Source organism: Triticum urartu, chromosome 4 (assembly GCF_003073215.2).
Source record: "Triticum urartu cultivar G1812 chromosome 4, Tu2.1, whole genome shotgun sequence".
Lineage (NCBI taxonomy): Eukaryota > Viridiplantae > Streptophyta > Magnoliopsida > Poales > Poaceae > Triticum > Triticum urartu.
The window spans coordinates 569,137,397-569,158,064 of NC_053025.1; the positions used below are offsets into that span (position 1 = coordinate 569,137,397).

Consider the following 20,668-nt stretch of genomic DNA (forward strand, 5'->3'; position numbering starts at 1 on the left):
TCATATAAACATGGCAGATTTCATTACATTTACATCAACTAAGTGGTGCTAATCCGGCTCTGGAGGTATAATAATACCTAATCTAAATGGCCTCCCGCGGGTCCCTTTGTCTTCCTCATGTCCGGCAGCCCGATCATCGGACTGTCGGGAGCCCCGGAGGTATATGCTTCAGCGCAAAGGACGGCTCACTTCCCCACCGCTCATCGGAGTGGAACCCCCGGCTGATGCTTTAGCGAAGGGGAAGGCGGCGCCTCCGCTTCTATGGACTCCATGCGGGATCGGCGAAGGTCCTCGCAAGAGAAGAACTGGGCAAGACACCGACTGTGTACACGGCGTCGCCTCGGCGTCGGCCTTCATGGGACCCAAGCGGCGGTGATCTCTCGTGTTCTACTTCTCCTCGATGATGGCGACAGACGTGAAGGCACTGGCATCGACTCGTTGCTCTCTGCATGCCCGAGTTCTGTCTCTGTCTACATGGCACGGCCGCAGGCACGGGAGGCGCGGGCGCAGACACGGGAGACGCGGTACGATGAGACGTCGTCGACGGCAGCGACGACGCCCGCGCCGTCGTGCTCCCCTTGCTACTCCTCATTGAGCTGGTCTGGAGCAGAGAGTTGCTAAACCACGCGCTGACTTGGGGCGGCAACTTGCTTCATCGGGCTAGGCGGGGGAGGTAAAGCAGCGAGTTGCCTCGCTCGTATCCGTTGGTCTCGACGGGCCATCCAGCCGGCTTGTATCCCGAAGAAATGCTTTCGGAAGTCATCGAAGAGTGGAGAAAATGGTGAAGGAGGAGATGGGGTAGCGGCGGAGGGGTGCGATTCTTGCCCAACGTATGACCTCGTTTAAATAGAGGGCGGACAGAAGGAGCTCGGCCGGCGTTGCGTTTAATGTCGGCCCGCTCATGAACGGACGTGTGGCCGAAGTGGATTTCTCAGCTTCCACGCGGGTTTAATGGAGGTGTATGAATGCAGCGAGGAGGCGTGTTCAGCCGGGCGTGCAGCGGCGGTGTCCTCGGGCGACGCGCCGTTTCCATGGCAGATGCAATGAGAGATTGTGTCCGCCCTGAGCCGCCTTCAATACGGAGCGGTGCGCTCTACAGCGGCATGAATGCGGGCAGTTGCCGGCGGGCGAAAAGTGTGTGCCGGGGAGGGGGAGGGGGGGTCAGGGCGGTCAGAAGCGGGCTTAGGATCGGTTCGGACTCCCACAAACCTCCCCAACTTTTGTTTCCGGTTTGCGAAAAAAAAACGTCCGGATTGTTCCGCAAACCGACACAGGTCTATATTGGATGGCTTCCGTGATCCAGACAACGCGGTCCGGATGGTTGCGGGAAGTTTGAGAGTCCGGATTGAAGATGCCTTTAATATTTCGAGATTTGAGGGTCAGCGAGGCCCTTAATATTTCGCTCATACGCCAGTGAAAAAAACATTTCGCTCATACGGATCGTACAGTATCTTAGCAATATTCGGAAGTCACAAAAAGAGAACAAAAAGTGCGAATCTAGAGGTACCTGCGGGCACGAGATCGCCCATCCATCCGTGCGGCCGCCACCCACGGATGCCGTTAAACCCTAACTCCCATCTCCCCTATTTCTAGGGTTTTTCTCACTGCCAGCACGCCACTACCCCTCCCCACCCCCCTTCAGCAGCGCAACACACCAACGCCGCCGCCGCGCCGCCAGCCCGCCGGGAGCACCGCCGGAGAAACCAGCCATGGATCGGTACCAACGGGTCGAGAAGCCGCGGCCGGAGGCCGCCGCCATCAGCGAGAACGAGATCCGTATCACCACACAGGGCCTCATCCGCAACTACGTCACCTACGCCACCTCCCTCCTCCAGGTACCGCACCATCCGCCACCCCCGTAGCCACCGGCTCAGGCCCCAAGGGGGCAGCCTCGAATAGGCGCCGTATCCTCGGTCAGATCTTGTGGCGGCACGTCTTAAAATGGCAAATTTGGGCGGAATATTCTTCCTGACCCCATACAGCATCGAACGTGACTGTTGATTATCGGCCGGCCACTGATATATACGGCAATGATATCTTGTTTTGCTTGCATTTTTTTTCTGTGAGATTTGGTGCTGCAGTGTGATATTTTCCATGCCGTCTTAAAAAGGAATGCCATCTGGTTAAGGATATCTGCAGTATCTAAGTTAGCGAGTAATGGATTTACGGAATGCGGACATAGCATTATGTTGTCCTACCGGGGTGAGTGATCAGGGACAGGGAGGTAGTTTTTTGCTTATCTTGGATGACAGGTGGTAGTTTTGGTATGCTAATTGGACAGGGCCACATCAAAGCTCTAGCTAATCTGAAGATTTAAGGGCCTTCCGTGGGCTCTTTGATGTTACAGGCTGTATGATATACTCTTGTTATCTGAAATACAATAAATTCAGCGTCCCTTTGTCGAGTGCAAATTGGCATTTGTTGATGTTTACTCTGAATGCACTGAAATCTTTAATAATCTTGAGCTTATCGAATTTAGTTGGTAGGTACATGAGTCATCAGTCTGGATATATAACAGATTCAATCATGTTGGCAAAGGCTTGTATTCTCTTGGTGTGAGCCCTTCATCGTGGAGCCAATTGCTGCCATTAAAAGGAAATGAGATTGAAGCCAGAACATTAGTGGCTTTCCTGCCCTGTCTATCTTTTGTAATGTCAAACTGGTTTCCCTGCTGGTCCTCGCATGCACCTAACTGATATTGTTTCTGTAATGCTGCCAGCAGGCTTTGCTGTTTTGCATTTTCATGGATGCTACTTGCTATTAGTCATTGCCATTTCCACAAGTTACAGCCCTCTTTTGTTGTAGGTGCGATATCGCACCACTTCCCGGAGTCTGTTTATTTTGTAACAATTGTTTCAAAGTTGGGGCGTGCCACTCAGTCTAAAGTTCTCAACCTTGATCCTTATAAGGGCCACACATCCATGCAATCCTTCTTTGTATCAAGGAGGATGCATCATGTAACAATGTGGTAATTCCACCGTTCTTCTACAACCATGACCTGCTACACCACTTCTGCTGGGTGTATAGTTTATTACTGTGATATGTGGTGCCATCTGTACTTAGCTAACTATTACAGCTCACCCGTATCACATGTACCTGTATGCATACAGTGAACCTTATAAGTTGTTCAAATCAGGAAAAAAGGGTGAAAGAAATTGTGTTGAAGGCCATGGGACAAGCTATCAGCAAGACAGTGGCTATTACCGAGATCATAAAGGTTGGTCTGTTCTTAGCTCTCTTTTGATACCATCATTTGGACTCCTTAAAATTAACTAGCTCCATCTAATCACAGAAAAGGATCCCTGGGTTGCATCAAGATACAACGATCAGTTCAGTCAGTATTACTGATGTATGGGAACCCATTGAGGAAGGCCTTGTACCGTTAAGTATTGCAAAACTATATTGCTTGCTGATTCCTTGGATCACCCTCTTTGTTAGTGTTTTTATATATGTCATCTTGTTGCAGATTGGAGATGACTCGTCATGTTTCAATGATCTCAATCTCCTTGTCACCTAAGGAGCTCGACACAAATTCACCCGGGTATTATGTTTGACATGTTTTCCTTCCCATGATTTGTTTTGAAGCATCTAGGATGCTCTACCTTGATTTCATGTGTACTGTAATATACAATTTTATGTGATCTTGTAGATATCAAGCTCCATTGCATGCAGAGCCACTTAAACCAAGGTACCAGCAAGTTCAGCGGTATCAACAACAGCACCAGCCAAGACAAAATCAAGGTCAAACAGGTGAACATACAATCACTAAATGTAGTTTGTCTATGTTACTGATTGCTAACTTGTTCCATGTGCATTGAAGATTCATATGTACGTGGAAGAGGCAGAGGGAGAGGAAGGGGCTGGGGTGGTAGGGGAGGGTATGGTGGAGGTTATGGTGGGTATGATAATAACCAAGGAGGTTATGGTGGATATAGCAACCAGGGAGGATACGGCCACAACCAAGGTGGGTATGGCAATCATGGAGGTTACGGCCACAACCAAGGTGGGTATGGCAACCAGGGAGGTTACGGCAATCAGGGAGGGTATGGCCAAAACCAAGGTGGCTATGGAGGGGGTTATGGTTATGATCAAGGTGGATATGGGGGATATGGTAAGTTCTATCATAATTTTTTTTTGTTTACTGTTATTCAAGGTTGCCCATCAGCGAAGTATTTATGATAATCTAATCCTTACAGAAGTGGAGTTTAGTGTTTGACTGCTTCAGTTGATTTTTTTGGATGCTTTTTTGGGTCTTCCCTGAAGATCGTTACAAAAAGTTGGGGTGTTACACTATACATACACAACTATGTGTTCTCACCATTTTATCTTGTCAGATAATGGTGGCTGGAATTACAACCAGAACAGAGGCCGTGGTGGCGGTGGGCGAGGAAGAGGCAACTGGGGATACAGTGGTATGTACAAATCACAGCAACATACAGTCTATTTAGGCATGAATTGAACTTTCTGTTGGTACCCACCTATCTTGTGCATTTACTTCATCTTGGTACAAATCTAAGTAACAATAATTTCTGCTGCTGACTGATGTCTCCATTATGGCAGAACTTCAGTGAATGGTATTCGTGACGATAGAACAGGGTTTTAATCACCAGTAATAAGATTTCAGTGCTAATCTGATTTCCCTTTAAACACATTCAGAAAATGAGTTATACATATTGATAAACAAAGAATAATTTCTTCACACTTGCTGTTTTATCTCAAGTTATATATTTAGACCATGTGCATGTGTACTGTGATTATTTTCCAAGCCTGAACTTGTATTTGAAACCATGATTGAAACAATAACTGTATGTGCTTTAGAGAAAAGATGCAGTTTAAATGATCGCTATCCTGGGCATTAATTCAAAAGGTTCGAAGCTTGCTTGTATAGATTTAGTAAGTCTTTAAACAATACAGCACTGTGTATCAGATTCGGTTGTCTTGTTCTTGCATAATAAGCCTTTAAACAATCAATCATGGAATCTGTCCATCACAGGTCCAGGATACGAGCGCGGTGGCCGAGGTGCAGGCGGCCCAGGTGGCCCAGGCGGCAGGGGCTACGTGCGGGGCCGTGGTCGGATGGGCCCTGGCCGCGGGCGCGGGAACGAGAACTATTAGGTCACATAGTGCTGTATTGTTGCAAAAAAGAGAGACAGAAGGTACGCGTTCTGTGAATCGGAACCGAACCTTGGCGCTGTTTCATTGTGAACCATCGACTAGGCTTCCCAGTTTTTAGCTATAATCGCCAATGGTATCGGTACCATTGCTTCCATTCTGTGGGATTTTGACAAGCATGTTATGTTGTTCCTGGGACACCTTTACTGTATCTAAGAGTGCAGTTTTGAATAGTAGTTCATCTGTTTACCAGCTTTGCCTTTCCTAGCTCCTTGCCATCTACTCCCTCCGTTCGGAATTACTTGTCTCGGAAATGGATGTATCTAGATGTATTCTAGATACATCCATTTCCGAGACAAGTAATTCCAAACGGAGGGAGTAGTATGCTATAAAAAAGATTGTTTGGCCTGGGTAAGGATTTGTAGCTTACTGACCTGGGCGAAGAGAACTGAAGCTTATGTACTGTGAAAACTATAGCCCCAATCCAGGTTGCTCAAATTCGCAAAATCAGCTGGAAATCTAGTTTGACCCTCTACGATAGACCCTGACCGCTTCCACCGGACATAATTTTTTTTGGGAAAGGCCACGGGGCATATCTGGGTAAAAAACCTCACAATCAATTAAGGTGTTTAATTGAAATTGGGTCACCTGACCGAGTCAACAATTTCTCAAAGCTCTCATTCAATTCTTTGATACTGTACACTATTGTGGTCTTCAGTTTAGAACTTGGTCATCTGATTTTGACCGGACCAATAATATCTCAAGAAGCTCTCTCATTTAGTTATTTTATTAATTCATCATATTCCCTAATTTTGAAGCTTTTTTTATTTGATTGAGATATTCAATTTTGAATTTGGTTTACGATTTTGATTGGGCCAACGATTTTTGAAATCAATCAACACCAACCGGCTAGAAAAACATATCTGCCCTGTGCACCCTCTTACCATCTAGACAAAAAAAAAGCGAAGGGGTATTAGTTTTTTGGAAAGTCAATTTTCTTTAACTTTGATCAAGTTTAGAGCCAAAAATATCAACACCCCAACATTAAGCCAAAAAATTATGAAAATTCATTTCATTATGAATATAATAACACCAATTTTGATATTACAAATTTTGATATAATTCTTCATAAATTTGATCAAACTTAAAGAGGTTGGACTTTTATAAAAAGTAATAGATCTATATTTTAAAACAAAATGAGTATTTTTTTTCTTCACAATCTCAACAACACCAACGACGTAGCAAAGGGCGCCCAACCCTTCAAGTGATTCCTGAATCTAGTTTGAGGGGTCTGTTTGGATTGAAATTTGATAATTTTTGTAGGACTTCAATTCATAATAAATTTTCTATGTGAGCTCACCATTTTTTAGAACAAATTTGTACACTTCAATTTTATATAAGATTAGTGAGATGTGGAAATTTGCACTAGTGCTTTACATAAACTTAATAACTGGCAGCCGTTTCTCAGGGAGGAGCCACCAGCGAACGGATAGTTCTCCCTGGGCGGTTCGATCACTATTTCGGCCTTTTCTCAGTGAGGAGGCAATAACTGGGCCAGTATAGTACTCTTCCCAGCCTGATCACTATTTTCCAAAAAAAGTCCAAACCTTTTGCCATATTATAAAAACAGCAGCTAAAATGAATTTTACTCTAGATAATTGCCATCCCCCCAAAAAAAAATTACTCCACAAAAAGTTTTCAAAAAATTGCGAGTGACATACTTTTTTTTAATGAATTTTGTTCATGAGATGTTTTATGCCATGTCACTGTGCAGAAAAATGCCATGTTTGCGAGAACATTTGTTCTTTGTTTTTGCCATGTACCAATACAAAATGCCATGCCACAGTAAAAAAAATTCTAAAAGTTTGCCATGCTCTTAATAATACAAAGCCATCATCTTAATAATAAAAATGGCATGCTATTAATAATTAAACTATCTTGTACAAAAACAAACTTGACTGGTGAACATTAGAAAAAATGTTCAAATTTTCCATGTGAGAAATTTTGAAAAATTATAAAAGCTGCCATGCATTTTTTAGAAAAGAAATGCTTGTACCTAAGAAAAAAAACATATTTTGTCATCTACTAGAAAAAGGAGAAAAACAAGGAGGGGCCAGGATTCGAGCCCATGTCTCACGACACTAACCAATGCAGTGGGCGGTATTGTTTTGAATGGGATAATGTTCGTCGGGTTTTGTATCACAGCGAACGAGTTAAAAATATGATGTGTCTCCTATCTCCTTCGCCAAGGTTTGTGCAACGAAACCGACGGAAGACTGAAGAGGGAGCTTTCACTGGGATAGGACCACTGGCGAATGATCGTCAGCTAACATTTCCGAAACCTTTTTTTGTCATTTCCTAGAAAGAATCCTGATCTCATCAAATTTCTGCAACTTGCATGTAGAGCACATAGTCAATTTTACAGATTCATATGTTGTTCTTTGTTAAGAATTCCATAATTTATGACGTATTAGTTCTGCACTTTTTCTTAGTTCCGCATTTTTAGATTGTTTCAACTATCTAACCATGATTGAGCCTAAGTATGAAACAAATTCAAATTATTACTAATCCTAAGGATTTCTCTGCGGAGCACATCATCAAAAAATGTTCCCCAGAAACTCCGATTACAACATAGACGCACACACTGTCACCACCACACACCTGCTGAAAACCGAGTTGAAGTTGCGGAGCTTGAATATTGACGAAGTCACCACGGGTGTCTCGCTGTCGAGAGATACTCGCCTCCCACTGAGAGAATAATCCGCATTAATGAGACATCAAACCGTCAAACCCGGGGTTTGATCTCTGGTGGATTGAGGATATCACTGACCTCCTAACCACCCAATCATTGATTGGTTCTTCATCGCAATTATTTAGAAAATACTTACCTGCAGGTTTTTTGATCAAGTGCCCTCCATTCAATCGTTTACTAGGCCCACATGAGGTTGACCAATGGATGCCTGTTTTCTCGGCTCCACCGAGTTTGCCTCCAGGAAGGGGGAGGACTCTTCATGTCCTCGACCTTGAAGAGGTCCATGCAATTCTTCAATCACTCCCTATACCCCTCTCAAGGGCCAAGTATGCTTGAAATCATGGAGCCGTGGAGATCTTGGAGTGCCCGTTAAAATCAAAATCTATCTATGGCAACTGATCTGAGGTAAGCTACCAATTGCCGACCAAGTCCAAAAGCGCCATGGCCTCAGGAAGAGACAGATTATGCATCATTCGTAATCAACCTAGGATTAGTATCACATTTTATTCTCTTGTGTGATGGCACAATTTTTGCAGTTTTATATGGGATACACTAGCGTGTACCGTGTAGGTGAGCACCCTCGTCCTTTGCCAAATCTTCCATGCTCATAAGCTCATTCAAGGCATTTTTGGGCAATAACAGCCCCTCATTTGACTGGAGTTCGCCATGATAATGTGGGCCCTCTGCAATACTAGGAACAAAGCTCTAACACTGCTAATGCTTTTAAAAAAGTCACCGTCTATTTGCGACTGTTGAGCGGGAAGGACATGGAATACTTGGACTCCCTCATTTACGGCATGGGAGCACAAGTGAAGGCGCTTCGAGCAGGAGCAACAGAGCAATCCTCCTCCTACCTTTGGGACATTTTTGCAACCCTGTCCCATTCCGACAATCTGTATCATTCGTTTTATCTTTTTCTTTCATGATATGTATGTCCTGTTGTAAGACAACATCCCAGACTAATTTGTTACCTCTGCTTTGTTAAGCGCTTTATTTATAAAATCGGGTTATAAGCTTTCTTTCTCTAAAAGTTTTATCGCTTGTGTTAGTAGCAGTACTACTTGCGTAATATGTAGTACTCCCTCCGTTTCTAAATATAAGTCTTTTTAGAGATTTTAATATAAACTATATACGGAGCAAAATACTACATAGGGAGCACAATAAGTGAATCTACCCTCTAAAGTATGTCCATATACATCCGTATGTAGTCTATATTGAAATCTTTAAAAGGATTTATATTTAGAAACGAAGGGAGTAGATGTGTAGCACATCTACCTCTACAATAGAGGCGATCCTACTAATTATCATGCAAGAATGCGTTTAAGGAGTTGAATTTTGATTAAATCGCCAATCAGTCACTGGGGATAATACAGTTCTCAATTTAGTGGTCGACTCTAGCGGCTCAATGGTCGTTTATCATGATGTTCACAAATGTGTGGGTTGCAAGCATATAGACAAGGAGACGTCCTCATTCAATGCACCAAATTCATGCGACTACCTTCCTTTCTTTCACCCTCTCCGCAAAATTATGTTTTTCTTTTCATATTTGCAGTGCTCAAACGTAGTCATCTTTTCATCCCGGTGCGTCTGAAGAAGTGATATCTCTTCATCGTTGGCGTCACCATGTCCACAATAAAGTTTAAGCATCCCAAGTGTAACATCGTTTGGAACGCTACTAGCAAAATGCCCCTTATGTTCCATTATATAGTGCACATATTTTTTTCATAAGTCAACTTCATAATTTTTTTTATCGAGTTTATAAGAAAAAATATCTTCATTTTTTGGGGGGTATTGCAGTTGTAGATTCAGAAACAGTTTAAATAAAGATCAAATGTGAGTCAAGCCGACAGTTTAGGGCTAGTTCTTTTGGGCGGCTTAAAAAATAAGTTGTCTCTTCCCGGCTTAAAAAATAAGCCACCCCTAATATTTTATGAGACTTCTAAATTATTTATTCCGTAGCTAGTTTAGAAGTCCTAATGAATAAGAGAGGCGGCTTATGAAAAAAGCTAAGGAGAAGACGGCTTATTTTTTAAGCTACCAAAAGAACTGGTAATTAGAAAGAAAAGGCGAGCTTCCTTACAAAGAAAAATATTGGTTGGCTGGTAAATAACCATGAATTTGACACAATGAGGGTATATACAATAATGCTATTATAAGAGTGCCGCGTAAGCTGAATACAGAAGTGGAGGAGACAGAAACATGAAGAAAATGACTGCCTTCTCTTAATTAAGAAATGATCTCTTAGCTGTAATATCTCTCACTACATATTTATGTGTATCTTGTTATTGAAGATAACATTGAAAAATAACCTATAATATATTATTTTTATTGTCATCTCTAGATTACATGGCGAACTTAAGATAATATATCTACGTGTGCCCTGAAAGCTGTACTTCATCCTATCCATATTAATTATCGTCTAAAACGAATGTATCTAGCACTAAAATAATATCTAGATACATCCTAAAATAATATCTAGATACATTAATTCAGCAACAACTAATATGAATCAAAGGGAGGAATAGTTTTGACGTGCAGATGCGCCATCCATAACCCAACCTGGTGAGTGCCACGTGTGCCGTCACGCTAACGAGAAGGGGGCCGATTTTGTCCATCATCAGGCGCCAGCTACTGGACGCTGTCGGATGAACATGCCCGACTAAGCAGGCTCCATCCAACGAGTCCACTGAACCATTCACCACCGAATCTGGATGCATCCCCGTCCAGGTGCGTCGTTCGGTCGGCCAGATTCATCCGATCGGCCGTCTGGGCTATATATTACAGCGACAGCTCCCCCGCCAGCCTCGACACCGTGACTGACTCGGCCGTACGGTATCGATTCCCGCCGGAAAAGGAATCAGCGGCGAGCGCCATCGACGGAAGCAAATCATTAGGTATCTAGCTAGCTCCTTTAAGAGAGAGAAAAAAAAGAGTTATAGCTACTTCTAGGCGGAGGTCGACATGGTTCAGGCCGGATTGGCTCAGCCGGCGCCGAGCACGGGGGCGCCGGCGATGGCGGCAGCGGCAGCGGCGGTGCACGTCGCGCTCAAGATCCCCTCCGGCGGCGGGCCGTATGCACGGGCCAAGCACTACCAGGTAAACCCAAGCACTAGCTATGTACTACTCCTATTCATTTTCTGGACGATGAGGGATGTGAATGGTGGCCTCCGGGCCGGAAGGATCGAATCTATCTCACCTCGAAAACACTTTGTTAATTGGCTGTAATGGGATTGAAGTGCTACTTATAGTTAGACTATTCAGTTAGAAGTTGCAACATAGTACAACCTCTACTTCCTAAATATAAGACGTTTTGGTAGTTCAATTTAAATTGCTACCTGTAAAAAAAAGTTCAATTTAAATTGCCAAAACGTTTTATATTTATAAACGGAGGTAGAAGTAGTACGGAGTAGTTGGTTAGATTTCATTCAATATACCCCGTCTTAGTACATGCTGGTGGTGGGCTGGTGGCCACACTGCTTTGTTTAGAGTAGTTCAGAATCGTCACGCAAGACGGTTTCTGCACCCAGAGTAGCTCTTCCAGCATCTACATCACAAGGTGGAGTGGCAAAGCATTTCAAGGAAATGAGAAAACAACAAATTTCTCTTTTTAGTTTTTGTACGAAAAGGCAAAGGCCATATATTAAGTAGTAGAATATATCATTACAAAAGCACCCTTATAAATAAAAAAAATACTTCTTCATCCTGTATCCACCGATAGCATGCTGTGAGCAAAGCTCATTGTCATCTCTGGCATCCGTCTCAACGGAACAAACTTGTTTAAACTCATGATCTTGTAGAAGTAGTGGCCATACAGTGGTCGATGTAGACCGAAAAACGCCAACGGCCATGATCTACAGAGCAAATCGTTGCATCGGAGAGGAAAACACTGGAGAGGGCCTATAGCCCCAGTTCCTGCCAGACACAAATCTCACTCACTCCCAAACAAGGCCGAGACTGGTCAACCTTTGCCGGTCAGAACTGGAGATGAAGGATCAAGATGCACGGCCATGTTATCCGATCCGCATTGTAGCATCACCGAGGCAAACCTATTGGTGAAAAAAAAACCAGACCTGAAGAACTAGATTCACACACCAGGGGCGGATCCAGAGATAAAATGATCCAGTGTGCTAGCATAGAATCACACATATTTTTCATCTAAAGATAAAGATGGGGGTGTCACATTCTATAAAATCATGAATCAATGATATGAAGAAGCACTCCCGGGCGAGACGACAAGACCTTATTCCATGCCGATGACGCCATAACATCTCACCACCCCTGACTGGAGACAAAACCTAACTTATTCCTAACCCTACTACCACCGGACCGAAGACCAAGGGTCACTGCCCCCTCACGTCGCCGGAATGACAGACGGGGGGAGAGGGTACCCGTGGTCTCACCGGGAAAGAGGGTAAATAGTCCGCCGCCTCTGGTGGAGGAGAAGAGAACGACCCGTACATATAGAAGATCGCCTGCCCGTTGATCCTTAAGAACAACATCATTTCTAAACGACCACATGGGCCAAACATAGAGCAATGGGCACAAGCATTGTCTTAAATCTGCGTTTATGATTAGTAGCCAGTCCTCGTATATACATGGGGCGGAGCAATGGATCCGACCAAAAGGAAGTGATGTTCCATTTGAAACAAAAGTACGGCAAAAGAGATGTCCTAACATTTAGCTAGTGATCACTTTTCGTCATTCTTCAAGCATGCAAGCGCCGATTTCATCAGATCATAAACTAAGTACAAGGTTCCATGTAACGAGAAATAATCACTCCCTTCGGTAGGATTTAGAAGGCGCAGTTTGTTTATCCAAAGTCAAAATTTTGAAGTTACACTTACAGTAACAAAATTCTGTGACTGGAGGGTTTAACAAATAAGTATGGACTTGTACATGAGCGGAAAATGATCTATAATTGACGACTATTTCGAATAAATTGGTTCATCAGCTAGTGGAGAAGGACCTGGACGCGTCGATCGCGTGGTTCTGGAAGGCGATCGAGACGGGGGACAAGGTGGACAGCGCGCTCAAGGACATGGCGGTGGTGATGAAGCAGCGCGGCTACCTGGACGACGCCGTGGACGCCATCCGGTCGCTGCGCCACCTCTGCCCGGGGAAGCAGTCGCAGGAGTCCCTGGACAACATCCTGCTCGACCTCTACAAGGCCAGCGGGCGCACCAAGGAGGAGATCGAGCTGCTCAAGCACAAGCTCCGCCGGATCTACCACGGCCAGGCATTCCCCGCCGGCAAGGCCACCAAGCGCGCCCGCTCCCACGGCCGCAAGATCCACGTCTCCGTCCAGCAGGAGACGTCCCGGGTGCTGGGCAACCTCGCCTGGGCCTACATGCAGCAGCGCAACTTCATGGCGGCCGAGGCCGTGTACCGCAAGGCGCAGATGGTGGAGCCCGACGCCAACAAGGCCTGCAACCTCGCGCTGTGCCTCATGGAGCAGGGCCGGCTGGGGGACGCCGAGGGGGTGCTCGCCGACGTGGTCGCCGGCGCGTTCCGCGACGGGAGGGAGAGGGAGCACGGCGGCGGGAAGGTCGTCAGGAAGGCGGAGGAGCTGCTGGAGCGGATCAGGGCGGAGACAGGCGGCGGCGGCGAGAAGGAGGCCGGGGAGGAGGACGGCGCCGAGGCCGACGAGATGGCGGAGCTTCTGGACATGGTGGCCAGGCAGTGGGCCGCGCCGTACCGGAAGAGCCACCGGAGGCTGCCCGTGTTCGAGGAGATCACACCCTTCGGCAGGGAGCAGATGGCTTGCTAGCTAGAAGCTCATGAGAACTCAATAGAAGCTGTGAGTGTGCAGTAGCTTGATCAGAATAGTGTGAAGCTCGTGAGAACTCAATAGAAGTTGTGTGTGTGTGTGTGCAGTACTGCAGTAGCTTGATCAGAATAGTGTGAAGCGTACGTGTTAATCAATGTGACATACAGTATGTTCTATGTTGGTGCTCATGTATGTAGATGTGTTGCATGTGCAGTGTACAAGTTCTTTTTGGCGGTTTCATGTGTACAACAATTTCAGTGTATATGTACATATATATATACTACCAATATATTTTTGGTAAATGATTCTATTCACCCGACCCAATCATCCATGCTGGCATGTCATGCGGGTATAGTGCCTCAGACAACTTCCTTCTTTTGTACAACATTCTCTTTTCTTCTCTCCCGGATAATGTCTCTTTTCTCCAACCCCTCTCTCATGAGTTCCTCCTCTCCCATGGGATCCCCCTGCAGGCCAGTGGCTCATATCGCTAGTTCACGACCACCATGGACGGCGCTAGGTGACTCCCCCTCCTCTCATCATTTCTCAAATCGAAAGTCAAGTTGGAGCTTGGATCCAGATGTTTTCTCCAGCTCAATCAAGTGCGATGGAGGGGTGAGGGGGAATGAGTTTACTCACCAGATTTGGCAATAGCGATGTTCCGACAAGCCATATTTTCCACTGCAATCTCAAGGCGGTGAGACGAGGGACCCAAATGTTGACGGTGCAAGGTTAGTGATTTTGCACCTTTTTCGATGTTGCCCATATACATTTTGTTGCAAACATACGATCAACATGTTGTGATATTGCTACAAATGTTTGCTTTTCACGATACAACTGTTTTCACGTGCTACAAACATTGGTTTACATGATGCATTTGGCGACAATTCTTTTCAGGGATTTTGCTTCAGCCAATGGAGATTTGTTGCATACACATAAGAATGTGTTGCTTGGGTGTGTTTCAAATGACGTGACATTCTTTTACCCTGTTAGGGTATCTACAGCCATAATTGGCAAATTTGGTCTCTCAAACGTCCGCGGACGCATCCGGTCAGTGTCCGAATTTGTTTTGTTTCAGACCACCATTTGTGCGTGCATGCAACCATGTCACCAAATTATCCGGTTGGCATGTGATTGGTGGAGAGAGAGAGAGAGAGGGAAGAAAGAATATAGAAAGAGAAAATGTGATCCGGGGTGGGCCGCATCCTACGTGGAGAACTGTCCAGACACACCCGTACATCCCCATATCCTCCCCATATATGAATTGTTTATGGGGATTTGCGGAAAACCCAAATACGTGAGGACAACATGAGGGGAGGGTGATCGGGTGCCTTTTCTCTTTCTCTCTCTTGTCTGTGCAGTGACCTGGCCCGGACGCTTGGGGAGGATATGAGCGGTTCGGTTGTAGATACTCTTATTCATATCACGAGTAAAATGATGCGGCGATGTTGCAAACATACATAACAAATGTTGCGCGGGGGGAAGAGGGAGGGGGTGGGATATGCTGGAATGTCAATTGCGCTGAAGATCACGATCTTAGGTCTAATTGGACGATGTGGATTTATTTCTGCCCGGTCAACCCATAGCTTTGCCCTTTTTTTGAACAAACTTGGAGTTAAAAATTCTTTTTTTTCACAAATACATATATGTGCTCTTTGGGCGCCTGAAAACATTTACGAAGAAATATTTTTATTTGTAGGTAAGACCAGAACGAAAACAAATAAATGGTTCTATAATGGATATACTATCATAGAACCACATTTGTTTTATCTTAAAAATTAAAACATAACTGTAAAGATATGTAGAGAACATCTATATGCAAATGTGGGTTAAAATTTCAACTTCTTTTTTTGGAGAATAAAATTTCAACCTTTTCAGAAACCTATGAATTTGCCTTTTGAATTAACTTTGAAAATCCCATACTCCATGGAGCCACCACACTCCAGCGACCCTACACAGGCACCAAAGGTGGTGTCGACCTAGGATTGCGGCGAAATGACAGTAATTTCACAAGGAGAGTTCAGTGTATGTTGGACCAAGGAAGTCTATGGATAGTGTTAAGATATTCTAATGCAGCTCCCTAAAAAAGGTAAGATGCTCTAAGCTTGTTCAAGAGCCATGAACACAGAAGCATATTTCAGGAATATCAAATCGCCGTACGGAATTGCAGTAAAAGTACCTCATCTGAATTACAACAATGCAAAATAAATATTTGGGCATTGACTCTTATATATTGCGAGCCTTGGGACCTAGATATATATAACTAAATTAAAGAATGCGATCAGCGGAAACTATAATAACACTGACATATTCTAGCATCACGACGCTGTTGATGGTGATTGCACTCTCTATGTGATTGTTTTCTCGGAAACAGCGCTCTCTACATATGTTGTAGCAGCATGCCCTTTAATTTCCCCCTTATTTCCTTTCCTGCATTTCTTTCTTCTCTTCGACAATGCGACGTCAAACTGAAGGCTATAGCAGTAGTTAAAACAGTGGGGTGAGGTGAGCAGTGCACTCTCCAGTCACATCACCAGCATCTGAAGTCGCGGCAAACTGTCAAGATGATGCAGAGGATCAGCAAGACAATGATGCCAAAAGCGATGAGCTTTATCTTCATGTTCTCCCACCACATCTTCTGCCGTATCTTTGTTCCTTGCTTCTTGAAATCTTGTGCCTGCAGGCAGGCAAATATGACCAGATATGTCATGCACCGAGGATGGTGACAGAGGAAAGAAAAGATCGAATCGAGGTGCGTATGAGTATATGATACCTGTGAGCGGAGATCCTCGGTCTTATCGACAAGCAGTTCGATTTTCTCACCACGATCTAGTACCTGATGTACAGGTTGTAAGGAAAAAAGTAAACACGCCGAAGCTTCAGAAATGCCCCGATAGGGATCACTATCAGACTGAAAGTAGAATTGACATGCACCTTTTCAATGTTTTGCATCATCACTCCCTTCACCTCTGAAACCTGAGCCTTCACTTTTGCAAGCTTGTCAATTTCCTCAGGATGCAGGTCACAATACTTCATGTGTTCTTTAAGCTTAGGCCTGGAAAAAGACATCCACTGTAATAGTAACTCACACTGTTTATATTTATTTATTTCTGAACCATGCATGCTCATATAAAGTAGCTAGCACCCATGTATTGTAATGATTCGGTATTCACATTCACATTATATGATAAGATGAGACTTGCTGGAATTTCGAAATATGTGTGCACAGATATCACGGGAAGTACCCAAATTCTCGTTTGAGGCTATTGGGACCAGCAGTTTTGGCTTTTCCTCCGCTGTATTTCTTGGCGAAATCCTCCTTAACCCTCTCAATGAAGCCGATTGGAAGTTGCCGACCAGCAGACTCGGTAGCAACAACACAATATGCTGAAAATCAAATGCACGGTTACATAAAAAACTGACTGAATCTGCTTGACTCTTACATAAGTGTCCTACACTTACAATTTTATCTCTACTATTGAACAACAAAGCCAAAACAGAATGCAGTGAGTTATCAATAGGAAGATAATACTTCTAAAGTATCAGAATACTTTACAGGGATACACGTCATTCTGAAAAACTGATGTATGCGAATTTGGTGAAATTTTAATTTCTCGTGTGCGATTCCAATATAAATGGCTTCAAAGAGGACCCCATACACTATGTCAAGGAAAAAAGTGTCTAAAATTGTTATAGACAATGACACGACACTGAAAAAAATTACCGCACGGCAGTAACCACCCTACTCATCGCAACATTATCATGATAACCATGTCCTCAACCAAAAACATGAAAACCACATTTATCAAATCAGACAAGGCAAGCAAGTCAGGTATCACATTTTCCATCATCATGCTATCCATAAGTACATAACAAGAATGAAAATCCATTCGGATCAAAGTACTCCCTCCGTCTCACAATGTAAGACTGTTTTGCAAAAATGGGACGGAGGGGGTACCAAACAAGAAAAGGAGGTCTCCGGCATTTGTTGCCTTCTGCGAAAGAAATGCCTTGATGGTTTCAAATTATGTAGAGGCACACTTAGATTTGCCTAGATCTTGACAAAGCCAGTTCACCTAGCAAGCATCAAGCCAACAAAGTTGTATTGATTCTCCACCCCCAATTCACCATGTCCATGAGAAATGTGAACATTGCTGAAGACATGTAACCTATTAAACCGAGAAGGTCAGCAATCAAGCCAATGCCAGATCGCCAGCGCAACCAGCGATCGAGAACACGTGAACGCACGCACGAATCATACAACTCGATGGGAAGACGACGGATCAGGCGGGTTGGGGAGTGGGGCATTACTGAATCCATCGTGGATGTGGTAGTTGAAGGTGTGGCCGTCGCAGTTGTAGCTGAGCCGGTTGTTGTTGGGCGGGAGCTTCTGGAGGCACTGGGCAGCGACGGAGGCGAAGTTGCCGGAGGCCTCGGCGTGGTCGGCCAGCACCGTGGTGCCGCGCCCCACGAAGCTGTAGACCAGCTTCTTCGGAGGAGGCCCCATCTCTCCGGCCGCCGGCGCCTGGACGGAGGAGGGGAGGGGCGGAGGAGGAGGAGGATCGGGGTGGCGAGTGGTGGGAGAGCGCGCGGGGACGGTGGGAGCGGGAGCGTTAGGAGATCGGAAGGGGTGGCGGGGAATTGTGGTCGTCCCGCTACACAAGCTAAATTTAGATCTTGTGGTGCTTTTGCTGGTTTTTGTATTTATTTTGCAAAGCAAATGTGCTGAGTTTCTTTAGACCATACACATCCGCAGCAAGCCTCCTTGTTGCACATCATTTTCACTTTCTTAACTTCTTTTACTTACTTTAGTACTTCGACGACTTGATATTGGTGCTCGCATTCTTTTGGATTCATTTTAGGTCTTTTGACGATATGCATTCAGTAAAAGGAGACGTTTTCATCGACTACGAAGTGGCGACTTCGTCAATTTCAAAATAATGTGTCGGCCCAGCTCTCGGAGATACTCCCTCCGTTTCTTTTTAGTCCGCATATAAGGTTTGGTCAAAGTCAAGCTTTGTAAAGTTTGACTAACTTTATATTAAAAAATATAAATATTCATAATATGAAATCAATATTATCAGATGCACCACGAAATGTATGTTCATATTATATAGTTTTTAGTATTGTAGATGTTCATATATTTTTATATAAATTTGATCAAACTTTGTGCAGTTTGACTTTGACCAAATCTTATATGCGGAGTAAAAAGAAGGGAAAAGTATATTTTCTGTCCCTTAACTCTTTTGAAAGTAGAGAAGTGGTCCCTTAACTCTAAAACCAGCAAAACGTTGTCCCTCTACTTTTAAAACCGGATAAGTTTAGTCCCTCGTGCTGTTTTAGATGGTTTCCTGCCAATATGGTGTGGTATTATGGTATTCACTACAAAAAAAAGTGAGAGCCTGGAAAGGTTGCGCGCTGCCAGTCTCATCACGCTCCCGGTTGCCACTTACGCCGCCGCCTCATGGGCCCACAAGCAGAACAGCAGTGCCCGTTCGTCCATGCAGGCTGCGACATATGCCAGTCTGAGTTTGCCCATGGCGAGATCGTCCAGGTGCCAGCCTGCTCGACGGCGGCAACGCGACTTTCCGGCGAGAGTGGGCTTGGAACGCTGGCTTGATGTGGTCCGCTCGTAGTAGATACGATTACATGCCGATGCATGCGCGCAGCAAAAGCAAAGCCAACAACTAGCTTACGTATGCACGTCAAGTTGATTCCTCTCGGGCCAAAAGCACCGGCCGCGCCAGTGTTAGGTCTCAACTCACACGCCCAGATGCACTTTGATGTGAACACTAGGACTCGAGTAGTTTGTGCAGCAAACAACTTGACGCGCAGCTGGACACTTGCATCGACATGCAACGACACGCATGCAGCTGCCGGAATCCACGCGCACGGCCTCCACACAAAATAGTGGAGCTCGTGCCCTGCTGACTGAATGGGATGAAAACGGGAAAAAAAATCAACGGCCTAACTAATTATTCAGCAGCCAGAAGCGCACCAGGGAGAGGTTGCTTTATACACGAGCGAGCTGGTACAAGTCTAGCTTTGTACAGCTGAATGACCGTAAGTTGGGTGCTGCCCCAGCCGGAAGGGGTGCGTCGTGGCCGACAGCCACCGCGCACAGTCAAAACCACTGCACGTCGGCATAAAACCACCCGAAGCGGTGTGAGTGACTAAACTTATCCGGTTTAAAAAGTTGAGGGACTAAACTTATCCGGTTCTGAATGTTAAGGGACTAAGATTTACTGGTTTTACAGTCGGGGGACCATTTCTATACTATCGAAAAAGTTGAGGGATAGAAAATATACTTATCCCTAAAAAGAAACAGAGGGAATACTCACAGTGATAGAATATGTGTGCGTACGGTCATAGAGATGAGTGTATGTATGAGCGTCTGCATTTGTACTATGTTAAAGAAAATCATGACTTAGAACCCGGCTTTTGTCAATATAAACAAGTTGGACGATTTTGTCCGTATGGTCTTCATAGTTGTCTCTGGTTTCATGTGACAATGGTTGTGGAACCCTCTCTTCTCCTTCAAAATCACTCATAGCTAGTGTCGTGAACAATTTGTTATAGGTACTTAAAATTCACTTATAAAATGTCACAAATAATTTGTGGTAGCTACATTGATAATGCAGAGGAAATGACGTGATATCAGCAATGGTGTAGTTCTAAAAGACAAGCTTAAAATCCAATAATATGTTGCTATAATGAAAAGTAGGACACAAAAGACAAATGCTCGAGAGAGGATATTATGAGGGAATCTTTAGAGAATGTATGGCGTCAGGGCATCTCTAAAACGGACCCTTAAATCGCTTATAACCGTCCAGACTGCACGGTCCGGACGTGTTTAGCCAACCAGCACAAAAACTTGTATCGGTTCATCGAGCGGTCCTGACGCACATTTTTCGACAAATCCGAGACGAAGTGGGGGGGGGGGCTTGCGGGGGTCTGGACAGCAGCCATGTAGGACTCTGACACCCGAAACCCCTCCAAAACCTCGTGCCTCCATCGTACCATTTCTTTCCTTCAGT

At 44.8% G+C, this 20,668-nt stretch overlaps 3 protein-coding genes across 4 annotated transcripts; 2 read left to right on the forward strand and 1 right to left on the reverse strand.

Annotated features, from left to right (window-relative positions):
- The first annotated feature begins 1,590 nt into the window (after nucleotides 1–1,590).
- Nucleotides 1,591–5,364, forward strand: LOC125552746 (TATA-binding protein-associated factor 2N-like). 2 transcript variants are annotated; one of them, XM_048716418.1, is made up of 8 exons: nucleotides 1,591–1,835; nucleotides 3,137–3,217; nucleotides 3,293–3,381; nucleotides 3,467–3,541; nucleotides 3,650–3,741; nucleotides 3,821–4,111; nucleotides 4,335–4,412; nucleotides 4,994–5,364. In XM_048716418.1, the coding sequence occupies exons 1-8, from the start codon at nucleotides 1,710–1,712 to the stop codon at nucleotides 5,113–5,115; spliced, it is 954 nt and encodes a 317-aa protein (XP_048572375.1). In that variant the 5' UTR covers nucleotides 1,591–1,709; the 3' UTR covers nucleotides 5,116–5,364. The 2 variants fall into 2 exon arrangements, with proteins under 2 accessions (XP_048572375.1, XP_048572374.1); XM_048716417.1 differs by having other exon boundaries at nucleotides 1,592–1,835; nucleotides 3,650–3,750.
- A 5,198-nt stretch (nucleotides 5,365–10,562) lies between these two features.
- LOC125552747 (protein SULFUR DEFICIENCY-INDUCED 2-like) lies at nucleotides 10,563–13,859 on the forward strand. Its single transcript, XM_048716419.1, has 2 exons — nucleotides 10,563–10,960; nucleotides 12,816–13,859. Exons 1-2 carry the CDS (start codon nucleotides 10,826–10,828, stop codon nucleotides 13,629–13,631), a joined length of 951 nt encoding a protein of 316 aa, XP_048572376.1. The 5' UTR covers nucleotides 10,563–10,825; the 3' UTR covers nucleotides 13,632–13,859.
- Nucleotides 13,860–15,773: 1,914 nt separating this feature from the next.
- Nucleotides 15,774–18,272, reverse strand: LOC125554180 (putative vesicle-associated membrane protein 726). The gene is made up of 5 exons (XM_048717775.1): nucleotides 17,943–18,272; nucleotides 16,877–17,018; nucleotides 16,566–16,686; nucleotides 16,405–16,467; nucleotides 15,774–16,308 (listed from the first exon to the last, which is right to left on the reverse strand). The coding sequence occupies exons 1-5, from the start codon at nucleotides 18,136–18,138 to the stop codon at nucleotides 16,162–16,164; spliced, it is 669 nt and encodes a 222-aa protein (XP_048573732.1). The 5' UTR covers nucleotides 18,139–18,272; the 3' UTR covers nucleotides 15,774–16,161.
- Nucleotides 18,273–20,668: the final 2,396 nt, after the last annotated feature.